The sequence below is a fragment of the Pseudorca crassidens genome, chromosome 1, assembly GCF_039906515.1.
Source record: "Pseudorca crassidens isolate mPseCra1 chromosome 1, mPseCra1.hap1, whole genome shotgun sequence".
Classification (NCBI taxonomy): domain Eukaryota; kingdom Metazoa; phylum Chordata; class Mammalia; order Artiodactyla; family Delphinidae; genus Pseudorca; species Pseudorca crassidens.
Window position 1 is genome coordinate 26,113,681 of NC_090296.1, and position 21,382 is coordinate 26,135,062.

Consider the following 21,382-nt stretch of genomic DNA (forward strand, 5'->3'; position numbering starts at 1 on the left):
TTATCTATCTATTTATTTATTTATTGGCTGTGTTGGGTCTGTTGCTGTGCGTGGGCTTTCTCTAGTTGCGGCGAGCAGGGGTTACTCTTTGTTGCAGAGCATGGGCTCTAGGTGCACAGGCTTCAGTAGTTGTGGCTCGTGGGCTCTAGAGTGTAGGCTCAGTAGTCATAGTGCATGGGCTTAGGTGCTCCGCAGCATGTGGGATCTTCCTGGACCAGGACTCGAACCCGTGTCCCCTGCATTGGCAGGCGGATTCTTAACCACTGCGCCACCAGGGAAGCCCTGGAGACACTTTTTGTTGCAACAACTGGATGGAGCTCCTGGCATGTAGTGGATAGAGGCCAGGGATGCTACTAACGATCCTACAATGCACAGGCAGCTCCCTACAACAAAGAATTATCCGGCCCCAAATGTCAGTAGTGCCAGTGTGGAGAAAGCCTGCTCTAAGGGGATCAGATTCCATCTTTTGCTCCTGTACTTTGTAATGGCCTTTGCAATTCCAGGTAACCTCATATTTGGTTCCTTTCCAGATCAACCCTCTTGCTATTGAAGAAACAGGAGTTTAATTTGCTAAATTGTGCTGAAGTTATTGACCGATCTTCAAATAAACAGTGGTGACCTAACTAGTGTATGAGGGTTCATTTAGAGAAGCAGAGCCACTAGGATTATATAGTCTGCCAGTCTGTCCACCTGTCTAATCTACATATGGGATTCATTACAGGGCTTTGACCTTGCTCAAGTGTGGCAGCTGGTACAGTCTCTGGAAGGTTATCTTCATGTCTGGTGGTAGAGCTAGAAATCCATAGGGCAGGCAGTGGGGAAGGGAAGATGGATAAAAAGTGAGGGGAGGGGGAGCAAGGATGAGCTGGAGCCCATGAGGATGGACTGGAACCCCTGCCAGTTCTCACCGCCCCCAACCTGAGGAAGTGGATGACCTGCAGGGGAAGCTCACTGGTGGCCTTTGTCACACAGCTGAACACACCCCTGGCCCAGGAGTGTGAGAAGCGACAGGAGGATCCCAGGGAAGGTATAGCAGTTGCGGGCCCAACTGCTGCCCCACAGCAACAGCGCTGCCCACAGACAGTGGAAGTGCCTGCCCAGCCTCGCAAGCACAAACGGCTGCTGCACTTCCACCTCCAGATCCGCACGAAACCTCTCCTGTGGTGGCACACACGTAGGCTGAAAATGTAGTTCAGCCTAGCCAACTCGATGTGTTACAACGCCACAAGCAGCAGATCCCCATTTTTGAGAATGCGTAAGTAAAGGATGGGTCTAGAATCCACGCTTATACAAGTTAATGTGTGCTGCGTTGTCATGCTGAGTTGGAAGGTTTTGAGCGTCTCTTTCCTTCGGATCAGGAAACATCACTTGCAACATTCAGATGGCCTACCCACTGTTACGGTCTAAGGAAGGGTTTCTTAGACTTGAAAACTTGTCTGCTCTTCACTTCAAGTGCTGGAGACTTTGCTTTTAAAGCGATTGACCTAACAGCCCTCCTACAAAAGGGATTAGAGAAGCCAGATACTAAAGGTCACGTTTTGTATGATTCCATTTAGGTGAAATAGCCAGAAAAGGTAATTCCACAGAGATAAAAACAGATATGTGGTTGCCAGGGGCTGAGTGGGAGGGTGGGGAGGAAATGGGGAGTAACTGCTTATTGGGTATAGCATTTCCTTTGGTGGGAGTTGAAAATGTTTTGGAACTAGAGGTAGTGGGTGAACAACACTGAATATACTGAACTGTTGACTTTTTAATGGCTGTTTTGTGAATTTCACCTCAATAAAATTTTTTTTTTAATTTAAAAAGGTTAGAGAGGAGCAGTTTTGAATTCTGATCTCAATTTTGCCATTGCTATAAAATAGATTAGAGTTTTGAATATTATTTTTCCCAGCTTTATTGAGGTATAATTGACAAATAAATATTGTATATATTTAAGTGATAACAATATAATGATTTGATATACACTGTGAAATTAGTACCACAGTCAAGTTAATTAACACGTCCATCACCTCACAGTTACCTTTTTTGTGTGGGTGGTGAGAATACTTAAGATCTACTCTTAGCAAATTTCAAGTAGACAATACAGTATTCTTACCTATAGTCACCATGATGTACATTAGATCCTCAGAATTTATTTTATCTATTTTGTTTATTTTATTATTTATTCATTGATTTCTTTAACACAAAAAGAAGGGGTTTGAAAAATAACTCAGAGTAGTGCTAAGATCTGTATGATATTGCAGTCTGCCAAAAAAAAAAAAAACTAGAAGTCTAGAAACTTCTGTTGGGAAAAGGGGGATCCCATACTGCCCTGGTGTAGTACTCCAAGAAGTAGTGAAGGAATTCTTGCCCTCATGTTGCAGGTCTGGAAAACCTCTAAGTGGGGCTGGCCCCTTTAAGGCTCCAAGACTGAAGTAATCCGGTAGCTAAGGAGTCATAATGACAACCTTCTTGGGTAATTCTCCCTGAAAATGTAGTTCTTACCCTCCAGTTCCAGAACCACTGAGGAGCAGAGCCATCTTCTCCTCCGTTTGGTTGGTGAGAGATATATGTGGATGGGCTTATACCTCTCTGGCTTCATTTTCTAAAATCTAGATGTCCCCGCCCTAGATAAAGGACCGTGATATTTAGTTTGGGTTCTTTTCTACCCTGTGGGGAACACAGAGTTTAGTGAAAGGGGAGAATTTCTGTGAAATGTGGTCTAAGTGTTCAGTCCTATGTCTAAAACCTAGGAGAGAATGGAAGGGAGAAATGTGCCTGTGAAACCCATTGTTAATGTAAATGCATCTGCTGAAAACTGTGCCTGGAGCCTATATGGATTTTGTCCAGGTTTTCCATGAATTCAGTATTCCTGACTCACGGGTAGTCAGTGCTTAGGAATCCTCCAGGACTCACACTCAGAGAAGTGGATGAGAGCTGCCAGTTCATAATCGGGAGGAGAGGTGCTGAAGCCACCATCAGGAGACCCTGAGACTTGGGCACACACACCCTCCTGCGTAGACTCCTTCTTCCCGGACAGGAAGCCGAGTTGATTGGTGTCTGTTGTTGCAGGAGATGCTGGTTTGGAGATGGACATGCTAGAGGACCTTGAGACACTGCAGTTTGAGTATGGGATTCAAGAGGAAGACCACAGCTGGCTGTATTTGCTGGGCCGTTCTCATGGGCTGATGACCAAGGCCTGTGCCCATGCAACCTTCTTCTGCAAGCTACTCCATAATTTGAGGTAAGCTGGGTCTCCAAGGTCAGGCAGATGGAGAAGAATTTCACTGCAGAGACTCCAGATGACTTAAACTTTTTATATTGGAGAGTAACTTTGGCAGGGGGAGTGTCCTCCTACCTTTTACAACCCACACTCGAGTACTGCTGGTCTGAAAGCACCAGGGAAATGCATACCAGGGTCCCTTGGCTGTGTTTATGTAATAAAGCATGGATTAGTGGTGATTTCCTTTCAGTGAGTAGACATTAAATAATCCATTCATTCGTTCGTTCATCCATCCTATCATTCACTCCCTCATCAGGATGACCAGCTTGTCTGCCACAGCTACTAATCACTAGCCATTCCATGGCTACTGGCTGAAAATGGGGTCATTTTTTTTCTTTTGGGGCTGAGCTAACAGTGGAATGCTTCCTCACAAGAAAGCTTCCTGGAAATTTGGGGGTCCTTATGGCTGGATGACTTGCCTGAAACCAGGAATACTGATTTCCAAAGAAGCTCTCAGTCCCGTCCTGGCTTCTGATGCTTAAGTAGGAGGTGTGTGAGAGCCAAGTACCTAGGACTAGGCTCCTGGATTCTGTAACTCTAGGTCACTCCTAGAGCATTTGTCCCCACCCCCCAACCCCTCAGTCTGCTTCTCAGTTTACTTTTCTCTGAAATTAGATTAATTCCTAGATGGTGGGACCAGATCTGAATTAAACATGTTATAGATACAGCACATACCCGAGGAGGCAGACTACTCAAGAAGTTTGCTGACTGGCTGACTGATAAGGATGCGTAGTAAACCTATTGGCTGTCTCCAAGGTGAGTGATGAGAAACCAATATGGGAAACTTCCAGGAGGCATCTTCTGTTTGGAAGGATCAGGCACAGAGAGAAAATGCTCTCCTTTTAACCAAAAGAGAAGCCTTAACTAGAATGGGGCTTCTGATGCTTACATGGAAACTCCAGAGCTTTAAGACTCCAATTTTCACAGAAATACAGAACAAATACAAGATTGCCATATAACAACATAAAAATGCCTTATGTATTCAGAGGTCAGACTTTGTTCATCTTGGGTCAAGTGAACCTCCAGAAAGAGTGGCCTCAGATCCTTGATCCTCAGTTTCTTAGGTCTGTTTTCCCTTATAAACCATTTACTGTTATAAATCATTACATTTGGAAAAAAGCTAAGTTACATGGTTTCCTGGGTTTGTGCAGAACTGAAATAACAAACTAGAAAGAGGAGGTGTATAGTAGGAGAGGGGTGCACTCATCCTGATGGAGATGGAAATTGACAGCTGTCTGCACGGGAAACAATGAAGGAACTGGCTCCCCATGTTCCAGGATAAGGTGTAATTGTAATTAGGCTGTTCACAGTGATGGTCCTGAGTCAAAGAAATGGTTAAGTAGTCAGACCTTGTGTTTAAGAAGGCAGGGAAATGCACGATACATATAACCCAAAAAATGTTCACTTAAGAATGTTTTAAACAAGTTCTGATCCTTTGAAAGGGGTATGCTTTACTTCCTGGAGAATTCACTCAGGAGGAACATTTCATTCCATCAGTGAAGCTGGATCAGTGGGACATAATTGGAATTCTACTCTCTGAAGTACTTATGGTGTCACAGCAGGCTGCATGTGAGGAAGTTAAACCAGAGAACATCAGAGGTTGACAGTCAAGAAGGACTAAGGGTCTGCGTTTACTTGGGTGTGTGTCTGTGTTCATTCTCCAGAGAATCATTCTCCAGAAAATCATTACAGGAGAAGCAAACTTCTAGATGTCGCTTGGCTGGATTGCGTGAAGACACTCCTGATGACGATGCGTTAAAGGTGGGCATCATTGGAGGCGGCCACCTTGGGAAGCAGCTGGCTCACACACTGCTTCAGCTTGTCCCCATCCCAGCTGACAGCCTGAGGATCTCCACTCGGAGGCCAGAGGCCCTAGGTGAGGAGCTCTGCGCAATAGAAGGGAGGCTTGGGTGTGCTCTTTAGGTGGTGACGAGGCCATTTTGAAAGGGTCCCTCAAAAGAGGAATCCTCGCATACAGCATGCCGAGTTCTCAGCTTGCTAGCCCCCAGAAAAGCCAGGAAGATGGTTTTTTAACTTGTTCCTTAAAGCAACTTTCTTCTCCACCTAAATATTTATATCCATATCTCCTCCCTGTGCCCTTGGTGGCGAGATATCTTTCTGGGTCTTTGATATAGAGAAGGTTTCCAAACAGAATTCAAATTTTCTAACTGGACCAGTTAGAGTCTGAGTGGTGTTTACCAGTTCCAAATATTTAGCCTTATTCTTTTAAAATAACATTTACTGAAATTTTTTTTTAAAGTTTTATAATGATTCCATTTATTAACTTATGGTGATAGAAATCAGAACAGTGGTTGCTTCTGGGGAGACTGAGAAGAGGCCCAAGGGAACTTTCTGGGGAGTTGGAATATTCTGTATCTTGAGAGAGATGTGAGTTACATACGTGTATGCATTTGTCAAAGTTGATCAAACTATTTACTTCAGATCTGTGTGTTGCATTGTATGTAAATTATACTTCAAAATATTTTTAATGTAAAGTAATATATGAATGTTATAGAAAATTTAGAAAACTATAGGGAAGTAAATAATAACTACCTATAATTCTAGCAGGGTTATCATTTCTTTCCCATTTTTTCCTCTCATTATATCAGTAATTAACACTCTACAAAGCTTTTTGTATCCTGCTTTTTTCACTTAATGTATCATGAGCCTATTCTCATATTATTTGACAGTCTTCAAACTCATGATTTTAAGGTTGTATAGTATTCCTAAGTATGACTGTATGATAATTTATGTAACTGTGCCTTATTTAGTAGGACTTCCTTTTACATAATTTAAAAAACAAAATTACTAGGTCAAAGTACAGGTACAGCTTTATTCAGATATACTTTGTATATAATAAACTGCACATTTAAAAAAAAATTTCTTGGCCAGGCTACAAGGCATGTGGGATCTTAGTTCCCCAACCAGGGATCGAACCCGTGCCCCTTGCATTGAAGTGCGGAGTCTTAACCACTGGACCACTGGGGAAGTTCTAAACTGCACATTTTAAAAGTGGTAAAGAATCCACGTTCCAAAGCAGGGGACGCGGGTTCAATCCTTGGTCAGGGAACTAAGATCCCACGTGCTGCAGGGCAACTAAGCCCGTGTGCCACAACTGCTGAGCTCACGCGCCTCAATGAGAGAGCCCGCAAGCCGCAAATACAGAGCCCACGTGCTCTGGAGTCCGCGTGCCACAACTAGAGAGAGAAAATCCACAGCCACAACGAGAGAGAAGCCTGAGCACCGCAATGAAGAGCCCACGCACGGCAATGAAAAAAAGATCCTGCGTGCCTCAACCAAGATCCCACATGCTGCAACTAAGACCCAACGCAGCCAAAAAAAAAGAAAATAAATAAATAAATATTTTTTAAAAAGTGTACAGGGACTTCCGTGGTGGTCCAGTGGGTAAGACTTAGCTCCCAATGCAGGGGTCCCAGGTTCAATCCTTGGTCTGGGAACTAGATCCCACATGCATGCCGCAATTACGAAGTCCGCATGCTGCAACTAAGAAGCCTGCATGCCGCAACTGAAAGATCCTGCGTGCCGCAACTAAGGACCCAGTGCAGCCTAAGTAAATAAATATTTTTAAAATAAATTTTAAAAATAAAGTGTACAGTTTGATGTTTTGTGACACGTGTATGCTCCTGTGAAACCATCAACGTAATCAAGGTAATGAATCTCTCTACCTCCCTGCAGAACCCACTCAGGAAACCACTGATCTGATTTTTTTTTAATTAATTGTTTATTTATTTTATTTTTAGCTGCGTTGGGTCTTTGTTGCTGCACGCGGGCTTTCCCTAGTTGCAGAGAGCGGGGGCTACTCTTCGTTGTGGTGCACGGGCTTCTCATTGCATTGGCTTCTCTTGTTGCGGAGCACAGGCTCTAGGCACGCAGGCTTCAGTAGTTACGGCTTGCAGGCTCTAGAGCACAGGCTCAGTAGTTGTGGCGCATGGGCTTAGTTGCTCCACGGCATGTGGGATCTTCCCAGACCAGGGCTCAAACCCGTGTCCCCTAGCATTGGCAGGCGGACTCCCAACCACTGCGCCACCAGGGAAATCCCCACTGATCTGATTTCTGTCACTACTGATTAGTTTGCATTTTGTAGAGTTTTGTATAAATGGAGTCATACAGTTTGTACTTCTTCTTTGGTCTGAATTCTTTTTATAATTAATTTTTTTATTGAAGTATAGTTGATTTACAATGTTGTGTTAGTTTCAGATGTACAGCAAAGTGATTCAGTTATGTATATTCAGTTATATGTATATATATATAGAAAATATATTACACAGAATATATTCTATATTCATATATTCCTTTTCAGATTCTTTTCCCATATAGGTTATTACAAAATATTGAGTATAGTTCCCTGTGCTATACAGTAGGTCCTTATTGTTTATTTTATATATAGTAGTGTGTATATATTACTCCCAAATTCCTAATTTATCCCTCCCCGCAATGGTCTGAATTCTTTCACTCTGCATAATTATTTTGAGATATATCCGTGTGTTGCATGTATTGATATTCTTTGTATTTCTGAGTAGTGTTTTATTGCATGGATACTCCATAGTTCATTTATTCCTCTGTTGATGGACATTCAGGTTGTTTCCAATTTGGGGCTATTACAAATAAAGCTATTATGAACATTTGTGTACAAATATTGGTGTGGAGAAATGCTTTTATTTTTCTTGAGTAAACACTTGGGAATGGGGTGGCTGGGTCATATGATAGGTATATTTAATTTTTAAAGAAACTTCTAATATATTTTTTCAAACTGACCTACAAAGGATGTTGTTCAGGTATAAACTTTCATCAACAGTGTGTAAGAATACCCATTTTACTACACGCTTGTCAATTCTGGGAATCTTTTTTTTAATCACCATTTTAATATGCCTTTACAATTTTTCTTATTTTAATATGTCTTTCACTGATCACTAGAAGAATTAAAATTTTTTATAGGCTTATTGCTATTTCATCATTTTTGAGTTCTTTTTTGTTCAATTTTTCTGTTGGATGCCTGTATGATTTTTCTTATTGATTTGTAAATGTTCCTTCTATATTAAGGAAACTAAAAAAATCTTAACCCCTCAAGGCAGATTTCTTAAATCTCATCAATAGGACCAGTATATATGACATTTCAATAAAATGCATATATTCTTCTGGGAAGCGATATGTTTATTAATAATAAAATTACAGTCATAGAATATCACTGTATGTTGTATTAAGGAAGCAAGAATTCAAAATGCTCAGCATCAGCTTCTGTGCACTTTTGAGAACCACATATGGAAGCAAAGTGGATATGCATGTTTTCTAAAGTTCTTCTTTGTCCTGTGTATCTTCCTACCTGGAAGTACCTGAGTACCCAGATAACCTCAGCATCAACTTTATCACATACTTGTGGTGGTTAAGAGAAGAACTGACCTCTGCAATGTCTAACATCCTGTTCTCTGATAACACTTAAAACATACTACCGTATGTGAGTTCACATTTTTACTTTTGAGGATCCAGATCACAATAAGTACAATTAAATGATTAACTACCAAGAAGTGTTTTTAGCAACTACATGAGTTATACATTTCTTTCTACATTTATAAACATCTTATTGACATTAAATTGTGTATACTGAAACTGTAAGCATATTTTGGCAAATTCCTCACAACTTCTGCCCTATACTCTTCCACTCTCTCAGTCTTTCCCATCATTTCAAGCCAGTTAAGCTGTTTAACTTCAGCCCAGTCACAGAATTCTTGAAGCCTCAGTTTCTGCATCTATAATATAGGAATAACACTAGCCTCTGTCTCATAAGGTCCTTATGAGATTCCCTTAGATAACGTATGTACTTTGTACATTATCTGGTACACGATGAATTCTGTTAATTGGAGAAGGCTTCATTCAGACCTTTTTTCTTCCTAAAAAAAGAAACTCTGAAAAATTCTAGCATTTGGTCTAAAACATAAGGTAGGGATGAATTATCTTACAATCTCGAGCACTGCTGCAGTGGCACCTCCTGCCATAGTCATGGGGTCAGGGCTTTGCTGCGTGGCTTTTAGAAGGCATGAGGGAATCTCTTCTGATTAATGTGGTGGCAAGACTTGAGATAAAATAATTGTCATCCTCTCCCCACAGCTGATGTTGAGTTCGAAGTTCTTTGTACTGTGATCTTTCTGACTTCCTTTATTCCCTCCCAGATGAATTCAAGAAACTGGGGATCCAGTGCTTTTACTGTAACTCTTCTCTGGTGGAGTGGGCCAACGTGATATTCCTCTGCTGCCTGCCATCTCAGCTGTCTAATATCTGTGCAGAAATTCAAACCAGCCTTGGAAAAGCCTGCATTGTGTACAGCTTTGTGGCTGCCGTCCCACTACCCAGGTATCTTGTTAGGGTGAGCACAGGATTGGCAGGACTGCTCTGTCTGCTCATCTCCACCCTGGCCCCTACCTCTTGGAGTTGGTCATTCCCAGTCATAAGGTGGAAGCAGCTTCATTGGCAGAAGGACCAGCCAGCCTTTGAAACTGTGTCTTCCCCGCTTTTCCAGCACTTGTGGGTGGGACCTTTTCTTTGATGTGCAAATGTTTAGAACTGCAGTAGAGCATTACTTCCAACTACTTGAAGCTGATGAGTGTTCCCCTTGTACGCCACTCAACAGCATGAAAATTGATGTGGAGCATGTGTCAGATACTATTTTTGTACCTCGAGTGTCTAGCTCAGTGCCTGGCTTGGGGTGACATTGAGTAAGTTTTGAGTGGATGGGTGAACAATCCATCTAAGATGTAGTGCCCCAGTGCCGACCCACACCTGCGTTTGCCTGTGAGCAGTGCTGTGCAGGGGACTACATTGTTGGGGCTGGATGTAAACTCAGTGGGTCACGTGGTGCTTTATTCTAGTCTGGGCCCTGCACTTCCTGCGTTGGTGGCTTTACTTTCAGGTTGAAACTCCTACTGAAGCACACCAATGTCTTGCGGCCTCAGTATCAGTGTGTTGAAGATCTTGCCAGCATCTGGGGGGCCAATAAGGAAATCACAGCTGCTCTCCAAGACCCTGTGATTCTTCAGGCTACCTGTCCCTACAGTCCTGCTGGTAATGGCTCACGATATTTTTGGTACTTTTAAAAATTACCTTCCTCTTGGCCTACTGCTATCTTATTAAATCCCTGTGTGTGTGTGTGTCTGTGTGTGTGTGTGTGTGTGCGCGCGCGTGTGTGTGCGTGTGCGTGCATGCATGTGTGCTGAGGGTGTGTGTGTGTGTATAAGTACAAGCTAGATACATTCTCAGCTATTTAGGTTTTACATGGGAACAGCTTTGGTGGCAAAAAGTAGCCTTTTTAGGGAAAGCTAAGAAGTGTGATTAATCGGACCCTTTAAGGATGAATTGGAAACAACCAGAGGAGAGAGCCTATTTAAACCAGAGGATGCAGTGTCTGGGACTAAATGGCTTTTCCTTACTGTAACCTTGCAGTTTGCCTTATTGGCAAGGACCATTCTAGAGATTTCTAGAGATGCATTTGTCATCAGCAATGCCTACATTAACATATCTGTCTTCCTCTGGTAGGGTCAACATGCAATGTGTTATAAAGGGCACAAACAGGGTTCTTGGCCTAGAAAGGAAGAGCGCTTATCTTGAGGTTCATGTAACCAAACTGTCTTGGACAGAAGGTGGCTGTTCACCGTCTGGGGTTTGTCCTAGGTTCCCTGCAAACCTTTTTGGTGGTGCTAACGGGTATTTCCTTTTTCATTGATGTTTAGGGGGAATAATCCTCAATATCAAATGGTTGGAGGGAGTGTTCTATGCAGCCATAAATGTCTGCACAGAAAAGGACATGCCCCACTCACAAGTGCTGCAGCTTCTGAATGAACTGTTCCTCGCTAAGCACTTTGAAGCCTGTGAGAAAGATAGAGCGTCTTTCCAAAAATTTCAAGCACAAGATTTTGTCAGCAAAGCCTATGCCAAGAACCTGTCTCGGAAAAGGTAAAGTATTAGATGAGTGGCCATTCTAACTTCTCCCACACTGTTTTCTTAGAAGATGCTTTTATCTTTTTCCTTTCATGTTATCTTTAGAAATGTATAAAACGAATACATTCTTATAAAAAAAATCCAACTAGTGGAAAAGTGAGAGCCCTCCTTTGCCCCCCAAATCCCTTTTCATAGACTTTACCTCTGATGGTTTTTGTATTTTTGTCTTTCTACCTATGCATTTACAAACATATATTTATATTGTCATTATAATGTATATGCATATCTGTATCTATATATACATTTTAGAAACATGGGGATTATACTTACTACATCATAGGTACCATTCTATGTTAGTACAGTCATATCTATTTCATTTATGAGTGCTGTGCAGGCATCCATTGGATACATTTCTTTAGCTACATTTATTCATCCTATTTCCTCTTGATGGCAATGTAGTTCCTTTGCCCCACATTTTGCACAAAGGGCTGCTTTGAACATTTCATCCTTAAACTTTGCACACTTGTACCAGTAAAATTTCTGGGTCAGAGGTTATATATAGTTTATGTTTGATAGGTATTCCTAAATTGCTTATCAAAAAAGTGATACTTATATTTCTACCAATAGTGTATGAGAGTGCCATTTCACTATAGCTTGATAACTATTAGATCATTCTTTTTAATCTTTAATAATCTAATAGAGACAAATGGTTGCCCTTGTTACCAGTGACTTCCATGTCACTAAATTTATCCTTTTCTTCCTTGGCTATTGAACATGCCTTCCTTCTTGAAACAATCTTTTCTCTTAGCTTTCATGATACCCTCACATTCTCTTCATTTTCCTCCTGCTCCTCTGATTCCTCCTTTGCCAGCTCCTCTTATGCCCTATCCTTAAATCTGGGAGTTTTCAGGGCTCTGTCCTAGGCATTCCTTTCTTTTCATTCTACACTTTGTTCCTGGGTGATCTTTTCCACTTCGGGGACTTAGGTTGCCATTACATGCTCCTTTGTGGAGTTGTTCAGGCCAGAACCTGGAAGTAATCCTTGATCTTACCCCCCTCTTATCTTTTGTGTTCTAATTAATCACCAATGACCTGTGGTACACTTTCAGTTTGGGAATTTTCCTTCTCCCTTATCCTGGGATTCTCTTTGCCTCTCTCTTATGCTGGATCTCTTTTTCCTGGACCCCTCTTCCTCTGGATTCATTTCCTTCTTCATTATGGTGGAATCTGTCCTTCTCCAGTAGCTTCCTTAGAAAAGCCTGCGTAGGAAGTAATTTTTAGGGACTGTGTCTGAAAATGTTTTTATTCTAACCTAATATTTTATTGAGAACATAGCCAGGTAGAGAATCTAGGTTAGAGCAGAAGCAAGAACTACAGTCCTTCAGCCTGTGGAAAGAAAACCACATTCACAGAAAGATAGACAAAATGAAAAGGCAGAGGACTTTGTACCAGATGAAGGAACAAGATAAAACCCCAGAAAAACAACTAAATGAAGTGGAGATAGGCAACCTTCCAGAAAAAGTATTCAGAATAATGATAGTGAAGATGATCCAGGACCTCGGAAAAAGAATGGAGTCAAAGATCGAGAAGATGCAAGAAATGTTTAACAAAGACCTAGAATAATTAAAGAACAAACAAACAGAGATGAACAATACAATAACTGAAAGGAAAACTACACTAGAAGTAATCAATAGCAGAATAACTGAGGTAGAAGAACGGATAAGTGACCTGGAAGACAGAATGGTGGAATTCACTGCCACGGAACAGAATAAAGAAAAAAGAATGAAAAGAAATGAAGACAGCCTAATAGACCTCTGGGACAACATTAAACGCAACAACATTTGCATTATAGGGGTCCCAGAAGGAGAAGAGAGAGAGAAGGGACCCGAGAAAATCTTTGAAGAGATTATAGTCGAAAACTTCCCTAACATGAGAAAGGAAATAGCCACCCAAGTCCAGAAAGTGCAGAGAGTCCCAGGCAGGATAAACCCAAGGAGAAACATGCTGAAACACATAATAATCAAATTGACAAAAATTAAACACAAAGAAAAAATTTTGAAAGCAACAAGGGAAAAATGACAAATAACATACAAGGGAACTCCTCCCATAAGTTTAACAGCTGATTTCTCAGTAGGAATCTACAAGCCAGAGGGAGTGGCACGATATATTTAAAGTGATGAAAGGGAAGAACCTACAACCAAGATTACTGTACCCAGCAAGGATCTCATTCAGATTCGAAGGAGAAATCAAAAGCTTTACAGACAAGCAAAAGCTAAGAGAATTCAGCACCACCAAACCAGCTCTACAACAAATGCTAAAGGAACTTCTCTAAGTGGGAAACACAAAGAAAAGGAACTACAAAAACAAACCCATAACAATTAAGAAAATGGTAATAGGAACATACATATCAATAATTACCTTAAACGTGAATGGATTAAATGCTCCAACCAAAAGACACAGGCTCACTGAATGGATACAAAAACAAGACCCATATGTATGCTGTCTACAAGAGACCCACTTCAGACCTACGGACACATACAGACTGAAAGTGAGGGGATGGAAAAAAATATTCCATGCAAATGGAAATCAAAAGAAAGCTGGGGGCTTCCCTGGTGGCGCAGTGGTTGAGAGTCCACCTGCCGATGCAGGGGACACGGGTTCATGCCCCAGTCTGGGAAGATCCCACATGCCGCGGAGCAGCTGGGCCTGTGAGCCATGGCCGCTGAGCCTCCACGTCCGGAGCCTGTGCTCCGCAATGGGAGAGGCCACAACAGGGAGAGGCCCGCGTACCGCAAAAAAAAACAAAAAAAAGTAAGCTGGAGTAGCAATACTCATATCAGATAAAATAGACTTTAAAATAAAGAATGTTACAAGAGACAAGGAAGGACACTGCATAATGATCAAGGGATCAATCTGAGAAGAAGATATAACAATTATAAATATATATGCACCCAACATAGGAGCACCTCAATACATAAGGCAAATGCTAACAGCTATAAAAGAGGAAATCAACAGTAACACAATAATAGTGGGGGACTTTAACACCTCACTTACACCAATGGACAGATCATCCAAACAGAAACTTAATAAGGAAGCACAAGCTTTAAGTGACACAATAGACCAGATAGATTTAATTGATATTTATAGGACATTCCATCCAAAAACAACAGATTACACTTTCTTCTCAAGTGCACATGGAACATTCTTCAGGATTGATCACATCTTGGGTCACAAATCAAGCCTCAGTAAATTTAAGAAAACTGAAATCACATCAAGCATCTTTTCCCACCACAATGCTATGAGATAAGAAATCCATTACAGGGAAAAAAACGTAAAAAACACAAACACATGGAGGCTAAACAATACGTTACTAAATAACCAAGAGATCACTGAAGGAATCAAAGAGGAAATCAGAAAATACCTAGAGACACATTACAATGAAAACACGACAATCCAAAACCTATGAGATGCAGCAAAAGCAGTTCTAAGAGGGAAGCTTATAGCAATACAAGCCTACATCAAGAAACAAGAAAAATCTCAAATAAACAATCTAACCTTACACCTAAAGGAACTAGAGAAAGAAGAAAAAACCCAAAGTTAGTAGAAGGAAAGAAATCATAAAGATCAGAGCAGAAATAAATGAAATAGAAACAAAGAAAACAATAGCAAATATCAATAAAACAAAAAGCTGGTCTTTGAGAAGATAAAATTGATAAACCTTTAGCCAGACTCATCAAAAAAAGAGGGAGAGGACTCATAACAGTAAAATTAGAAATGAAAAAGAAGAAGTTACGACGGACACCACAGAAATACAAAGCAACAAGGATGTCCACTCTTGCCACTATTATTCAACATAGTTTTGGAAGTCCTAGCCATGGCAATCAGAAGCAAAAGAAATAAAAGGAATATAAATTGGAAAAGAAGTAAAACTGTCACTGTTTGCAGATGACATGATACTATACATAGAGAATCCTAAAGATGCCACCAGAAAACTACTAGAGCTAATCAATGAATTTGGTAAAGTTGCAGAATACAAAATAAATGCACAGAAATCTCTTGCATTCCTATACACAAACAACGAAAGATCAGAAAGAGTAATTAAGGAAACAATCCCATTCACCATTGCAACAAAAAGAATTAAAAAAAAAAAGAATCTAGGGTAGAAACAATTTTCCCTCAGAATTTTTTATTTTATTTTATTTTATTTTTAGCTGTGTTGGGTCTTCATTGCTGCATGTGGGCTTTCTCTAGTTGCAGCGAGCTGGAGCTACTCTTTGTTGCGGTGTGCCGGCTTCTCATTGCGGTGGCTTATCTTGTTGTGGAGCACAGGCTCTAGGCACGGGCTTCAGTAGTTGTGGCACACAGGCTCAGTAATTGTGGCTCACGGACTCTAGAGTGCAGGCTCAGTAGTTGCGGTGCACGGGCTTAGTTGCTCTGCAGCATATGGGATCTTCCCGGACCAGGGCTCGAACCGTGTCCCCTGCATTGGCAGGCGGACTCTTAACCACTGCACCACCAGGGAAGCCCATCCCTCAGAATTTTGAAGGCATTGCTCCATCATCTTTCAGCTTTTAAATTGCTGTTGAGAGGTACAGTGCCCTTCTAATTCTTCAATTCATGCTTGGTCTGAAATCTGTTCCTTTTCTCTCTGGAAGCTTATAGTATCTGTTGACTTCAGCATCCTGAAATTTTATTATGCGTCATGATGTGGGTCTATTTTAATGCACTGTGTTGGGCAGTTGGTGGGCCTCTCCCTTTTTCCCCTTAACTTAAAAAACAAAAGATTGTAAAATATGTACACAGAAAAGTATCTATTCCATAAATTCATAAATATACAGTTTAATGACTTATTGTAAAGCAAATATCCATGTAATTGCCACCCATAAAAGAAACAGAACATTCAATGGTCCTTCTCAATCTGCATGTCAAGTTCTCTAATTTTCTCCTATTATGTCTTTGATAATTTCCTCCCCTTCCCTCTGTTTTCTCTGTTCTCTCTTCTGAATATTTTATTAGCCAAATATTGGACCTCCTGGGCTGATCCTCTGATTTTCTTTAGCTCTCCTATTTTCATTATCTTTGTGTTTTTGTTCTGCTTTCTGAGAGATTTTCTCAACTATCCTGTTTTTACTATTATATTTAGAACGTTTTTTCATTTTGCTATATTTTGACTTTCAAAGATTTTTTTAGTCTCCAAATATTCCTTTTTTATGTAGCATCCTGTTGTCATTTCCCTATGCAATACCATCTTTTATCCCTTTGAGAATGTAAATGATAGAGTTTTTTCTTCTCTGAGGAGTCTTTCCTTCAGGATATTTTTGACCATTTATTTTGGTCTCTATCATTCATTTTAGAGCTTTCTTCAAGTATATGGAGAACCTTGATTGTCTGCTCATATTTTTTAAAAATAAATTTATTTATTTATTTTGGTTGCGTTGGGCCTTCTTTGCTGCGCATGGGCTTTCTCTAGTTGTGGCGAGCAGGGGCTACTCCCTGTTGCAGTGCAGGGCTTCTCATTGCGATGGCTTCTCTTGTTGTGGAGCACAGGCTCTAGGCACGTGGGTTTAGTAGTTGTGGCTCACGGGCTTTAGAGCACAGGCTCAGTAGTTGTGGTGCATGGGCTTAGTTGCTCTGTGGCATGTGGGATCTCCCCAGATAAGGGCTCGAACCCATGTCCCCTGCACTGGCAAGCAGATTCTTAACCACTGTGCCACCAGGGAAGTCCTGTCTGCTCATATTTAAGATCGTGGTTACTAAAAAGATGCTTGGAAACTCTGTGTTTGCTACTGTGGTCTTTACTACAGAGTGGTTTGATCAGCTTTTTCCTTGGGAAACCCTGAATATTGGTATCTTCAAGTCTTTGGGACCCAACTTGGGGAAAGAAAGCTGCACATGTGTAGGGAGAGGGGTGGTCTTATCATTCAGAATATATTTTTTCACTTTATTTCTCCCCTTTTCAGCATATCCTTGCCACTCAAACTGCCTGATAACCATGCCATCATCTGGGAATTTGTTTAGAAATGCAGATTATGGGTCCCCACCCCAGATGTATGGAATCAGAATCTGCCTTTTTACAAGCTCCCAAGTGATATGTCCATTAAAGTTGGAAAAGTGCTGCTATATGGTCTTTTACATCAGATGACCTATTAGAATGGGAGGCATGGCATATTAATATTTCTACTATGATTGTAGTTTCTCAAATTCTCTTTATATTTATAATCTTTGTTTTATAAAGTTTGAAGCCATATCATCTGATGAACAGAAGTTTGTACTTTTTACATCTTCTTGGTAGATTATACTTTTTAATTGTATCCCCCCTTTTAAAAAAACTTTTTAGATAATTTTGATTCACATGCAGTTATTAAGAAATAATACAAAGAAATCCCATGTACCCATTTATCCAGTTTCCCCCAATGGAACAAACCATAGTACAATAGCTATACACAGATATTGTAAAACTATAGTACAATACCACGACCAGGATATTGACACTGATACAGTCAAGATACAGAACAATTCTATAACTAGGCATCCTTCATCTTGATCCTTCCTCCCCAACTTGGCAACCATTGAGCTGTTCTCCATTTCTATGATTTTGTCACTTCAAGAATATTATATAAAAGGAATCATATATTATGCAACCTTTGGGGATTGGCCTTTTTCATTTAGCATAATTCTCTGGAGATTCATCCAAGTTGCTGTGTGTATCAATAATTTATTCCTTTTTTATTGCTGAGTAGTTTTCATGGCAGTTATGTTTTCATGGCATGTATGTACCATAGTTTGTTTAATCATTCACCTGTTGAAGGACATCTAGGATGTTTCCAGTGTTTGGCTATTGTGAATAAAGATGCTTTGAACATTCATGTACAGGTTTTTGTGTAAACATAAGTTTTAATTTCTCTGGGACAAATGCTCAAGGGTGCAATGACTGGCTGCATGTTTATTTTTTTAAGACACTGCCAAACAGTTTTTCAAAGTTGTTATATCCTTTTACATCATTAGCAATGTATGATTCAGTTTCTCTGCATCCTCACCAGCATTTGATGTTGTCACTAATTTTTGTTTTACCATTACATCTATAGATCAATTTGTGGAGAGTTGACATCTTTATAATGTTAAATTTTCCCATCCATGTACACAGTATATCTCTCCATTTATATCTTCCTTATTTCATCAGTATTTCGTAGTTTTCAATATACAAGTCCTGTACATGTTTTGTTAGATTTACATCTAAGTATTCTATTTTTTGTGTGTGAAAGGAACTGCATTTTTAGGGTTTTTTTGCCCAAGAGTTCATTGCTAATATATATAAATAAAATTTATTTTATGTTTATTTTATATCCTATGACCTTGCTGAATTCGTTTATTAGTTCTAGGAGATTTTTTCTTTTTTTTAGATTCCTTTGGATTATCTACATGGACCATCATGTCATCTATATATAGCAACAGTTTCAGTTCTCCCTTTCCAATCTGTGTGCCTTTCATTTCCTTTTCTTGCATTATTGCACTGGCTACAACTTCTAGTGGTATGTTGAATAAGTGTGGTGAGAGCAGATATCCTTGCTTTACTCTTGATTTTTTTAATACTATAAAACCCTATGTCTTAATGCTTGTTAAGTTGAATTCCACTACAGACTAATACTTAACATTGCCCCATTTTTATTTGCATGTTAACTCCTACCTCTTTCCCTATACAGTTGAAGAGGGTATCTTTTTTTTTTTGAAGAGGATATTGTAAAAGAAATGAGGTCTCTTCCATTCCTAATGTCCATGATCCTCTTATGTATTTTCTTTCTAAATTCAAGGAAAATATACTGAAAAGGATGTTGATTTTATTGTCATAATCATTCTCTAATTATGAATTCCTCCCTAAATGCACTTAGAGAATTGTAAGTGTGAAAACTCATAAGTACAATGAAATCCACATGTTGAATAGACCCAGATGAATTTTTAATTTAACTAAGAATTTTAATTAGTTTGATATAGAAAATGAAGAACCTTATTTCCAAGTGGAGGAGAACTTTCTTTAAAGGAAATGTTTAACAGCAAAATCAGATGTATTAAACAGACATAAAAAAGTAACACTATTTTTTTCCTTACCCCAGGCCTTTCCCCTGGTTTGATCTGACTGCTGTGCAACTCAAGGAAACTCCCTTTAGCCAGTATCTCTCACACAGCACTACTTTTCAGGACAACCTTACCCACCTATACTGTGATTCATTTGGTATCACCCTAACCAAAGAACAAGAGCCAGAGGTTTCCACAGGTTTTTCATCCCAATAAGAGAAGAGACCTCAGGAATCAGGATGTTTTTCTCCCTCTACAGTGGTAATGCCCTGATTATCATAATTGACAGTGGAAGTCATGTGCCTGTATGGTGTTTGCCATATGTTAGGCAGTAAGGAATTAGAAAATTGTACTGATGGCTCTTTAAAATCTAGAATAAAACAAAAGGTTCTTTACATCAGTATATTTGGGTGTGTCTGGCTTTTGGAAGCAACTGAATGAAACCACATAACCTGACACACTTAAGTAAGCTGCTTCCCCAGCAGTTAATTATCAATTCAGTTAATTCAAATTATCTCTTGTCTAAAAGCTAAATTCAAGAAGTTATACTGTCATTATTAAATGGTTACATACTTCTTCTGTAGCATTCTTTTCCTACAATACGTAGCTACAGTATGTAGTTACATTCTTTCCCTTTAGCAGCATGTAGCTGACAAATGATACACCTTGACTGTCCCACACTTTGAGTAGAAAAATAAAATGTGTGGTAAACAATCTTAATTGAATTATGACTCATTTTAGGCTTATTTCAGCTAAACATGACTGTTCTGGTACTATCTTACTTAAAGCTGTTCCCCTTTAAACTATTTTAAACCATAAAACCATTTTAAAAAATAGCTGGCATTACAACTACTGGAGCCTGTGTGCCCTGGGCCCACATGCCGCAACTACTGAAGCCCGTGTGCCCTAGAGCCCGCGTGCCATAACTACTGAGCCCGTGTGCTGCAACTACTGAAGCCTGCATGCCTAGAGCCCATGCTCTGCAAGAAGAGAAGCCACTGCAATGAGAAGCCCACGCACCGCAAGGAAGAGTAGCCTCCGCTCAGTGCAACTAGAAAAAGCCTGTGCGCAGCAACGAAGACCCAACACAGCCCCACCCCCCAACAAAAAAAAGCCAGCATTTATATTAAATGGCTAAAAATAATTCTGCAAAATACAGATTTTATACCTACAGTTCAAATTTATTTCCTTTACGTTTTGCAATTACTTTATGTCAATTATAATAGAGTAGAAAACAAAGCAGTAACCATAAAGTTGAGAAAGCATGGCGCTGACTATGCTCTGTCACTGAACAGAACTATTGTTTGCCAAATGCTAAAGTGCTTTGGAACAAAACCATTCACTCTACATGTAAACCACCATGGTCTTAGGTAAATCATTTACATTTTTCTTTTTTGCATGCTTGTGAGCGAAGCAGACTCAATGGTATGGTGTTAAATGGTATAAGATAAAATTTTGCTAGTCCACTTGGGAAAAAATTAGGTTCATCATCAAACATTAACACGTGACATGAATGCTAATTTGAGGCACTGTTCTTTCTCTCAGTAGGAAAAGAAATGGATTCCTTTGACTATTCATTCAGATGTAAGGAACTGGATAGGGTACATCATTGCCCCTCTGGATTATGGTAGCCCTACAGTGGTTCTTAGGATTAAGAAGGGTGGCTGGGAAGAGAAAGAGAAGTTAGTCTATAAAACTAGAGTGGAATTGGAGTCATTCAAGCAACAAGAAGTATTTTTAATTTCTTTTGAACAGTCCAGTCACAGGCAGACTCTGGTCTGAATTTCATTTTATAAAAGTCTGGAGTTACCACATAAAACGCCTTGTAAACAAACCCCAGACCCTAGTCCATGGTCAATGATATACTTCTATAAGCCATGTTGTTTTAACAGGTAAATACAAATCTAAAAAAATATTTTTAAAATTTTGTTCTCTGATGCCAAAAAGGAATGAGAACGTCCCCCCTCCTTTTTCATAACACATTTCCTTTTTTCTTAACATCTTTATTGGAGTATAATTGCTTTACAATGGTGTGTTAGTTTCTGCTTTATAACAAAGTGAATCAGTTATACATATACATATGTTCCCATATCTCTTCCCTCT

General features: G+C 39.9%; 1 protein-coding gene across 1 annotated transcript; it reads left to right on the top strand.

Annotated features, from left to right (window-relative positions):
- The first annotated feature begins 1,647 nt into the window (after window positions 1-1,647).
- NOXRED1 (NADP dependent oxidoreductase domain containing 1) lies at window positions 1,648-21,360 on the top strand. The gene is made up of 7 exons (XM_067729367.1): window positions 1,648-2,538; window positions 3,052-3,223; window positions 4,927-5,138; window positions 9,448-9,628; window positions 10,185-10,336; window positions 11,002-11,224; window positions 19,318-21,360. The coding sequence occupies exons 2-7, from the start codon at window positions 3,069-3,071 to the stop codon at window positions 19,493-19,495; spliced, it is 1,101 nt and encodes a 366-aa protein (XP_067585468.1). The 5' UTR covers window positions 1,648-2,538; window positions 3,052-3,068; the 3' UTR covers window positions 19,496-21,360.
- Window positions 21,361-21,382: the final 22 nt, after the last annotated feature.

Coding starts and splice junctions, on each gene's coding strand:
- NOXRED1 (XM_067729367.1), top strand. CDS start 3,069: ATGGACATGCTAGAGGACCTTGAGACACTGCAGTTTGAGTATGGGATT. Junction 5,139..9,447: donor TCGGAGGCCAGAGGCCCTAG/GTGAGGAGCTCT, acceptor ATTCCCTCCCAG/ATGAATTCAAGAAACTGGGG. Junction 11,225..19,317: donor AAGAACCTGTCTCGGAAAAG/GTAAAGTATTAG, acceptor TCCTTACCCCAG/GCCTTTCCCCTGGTTTGATC.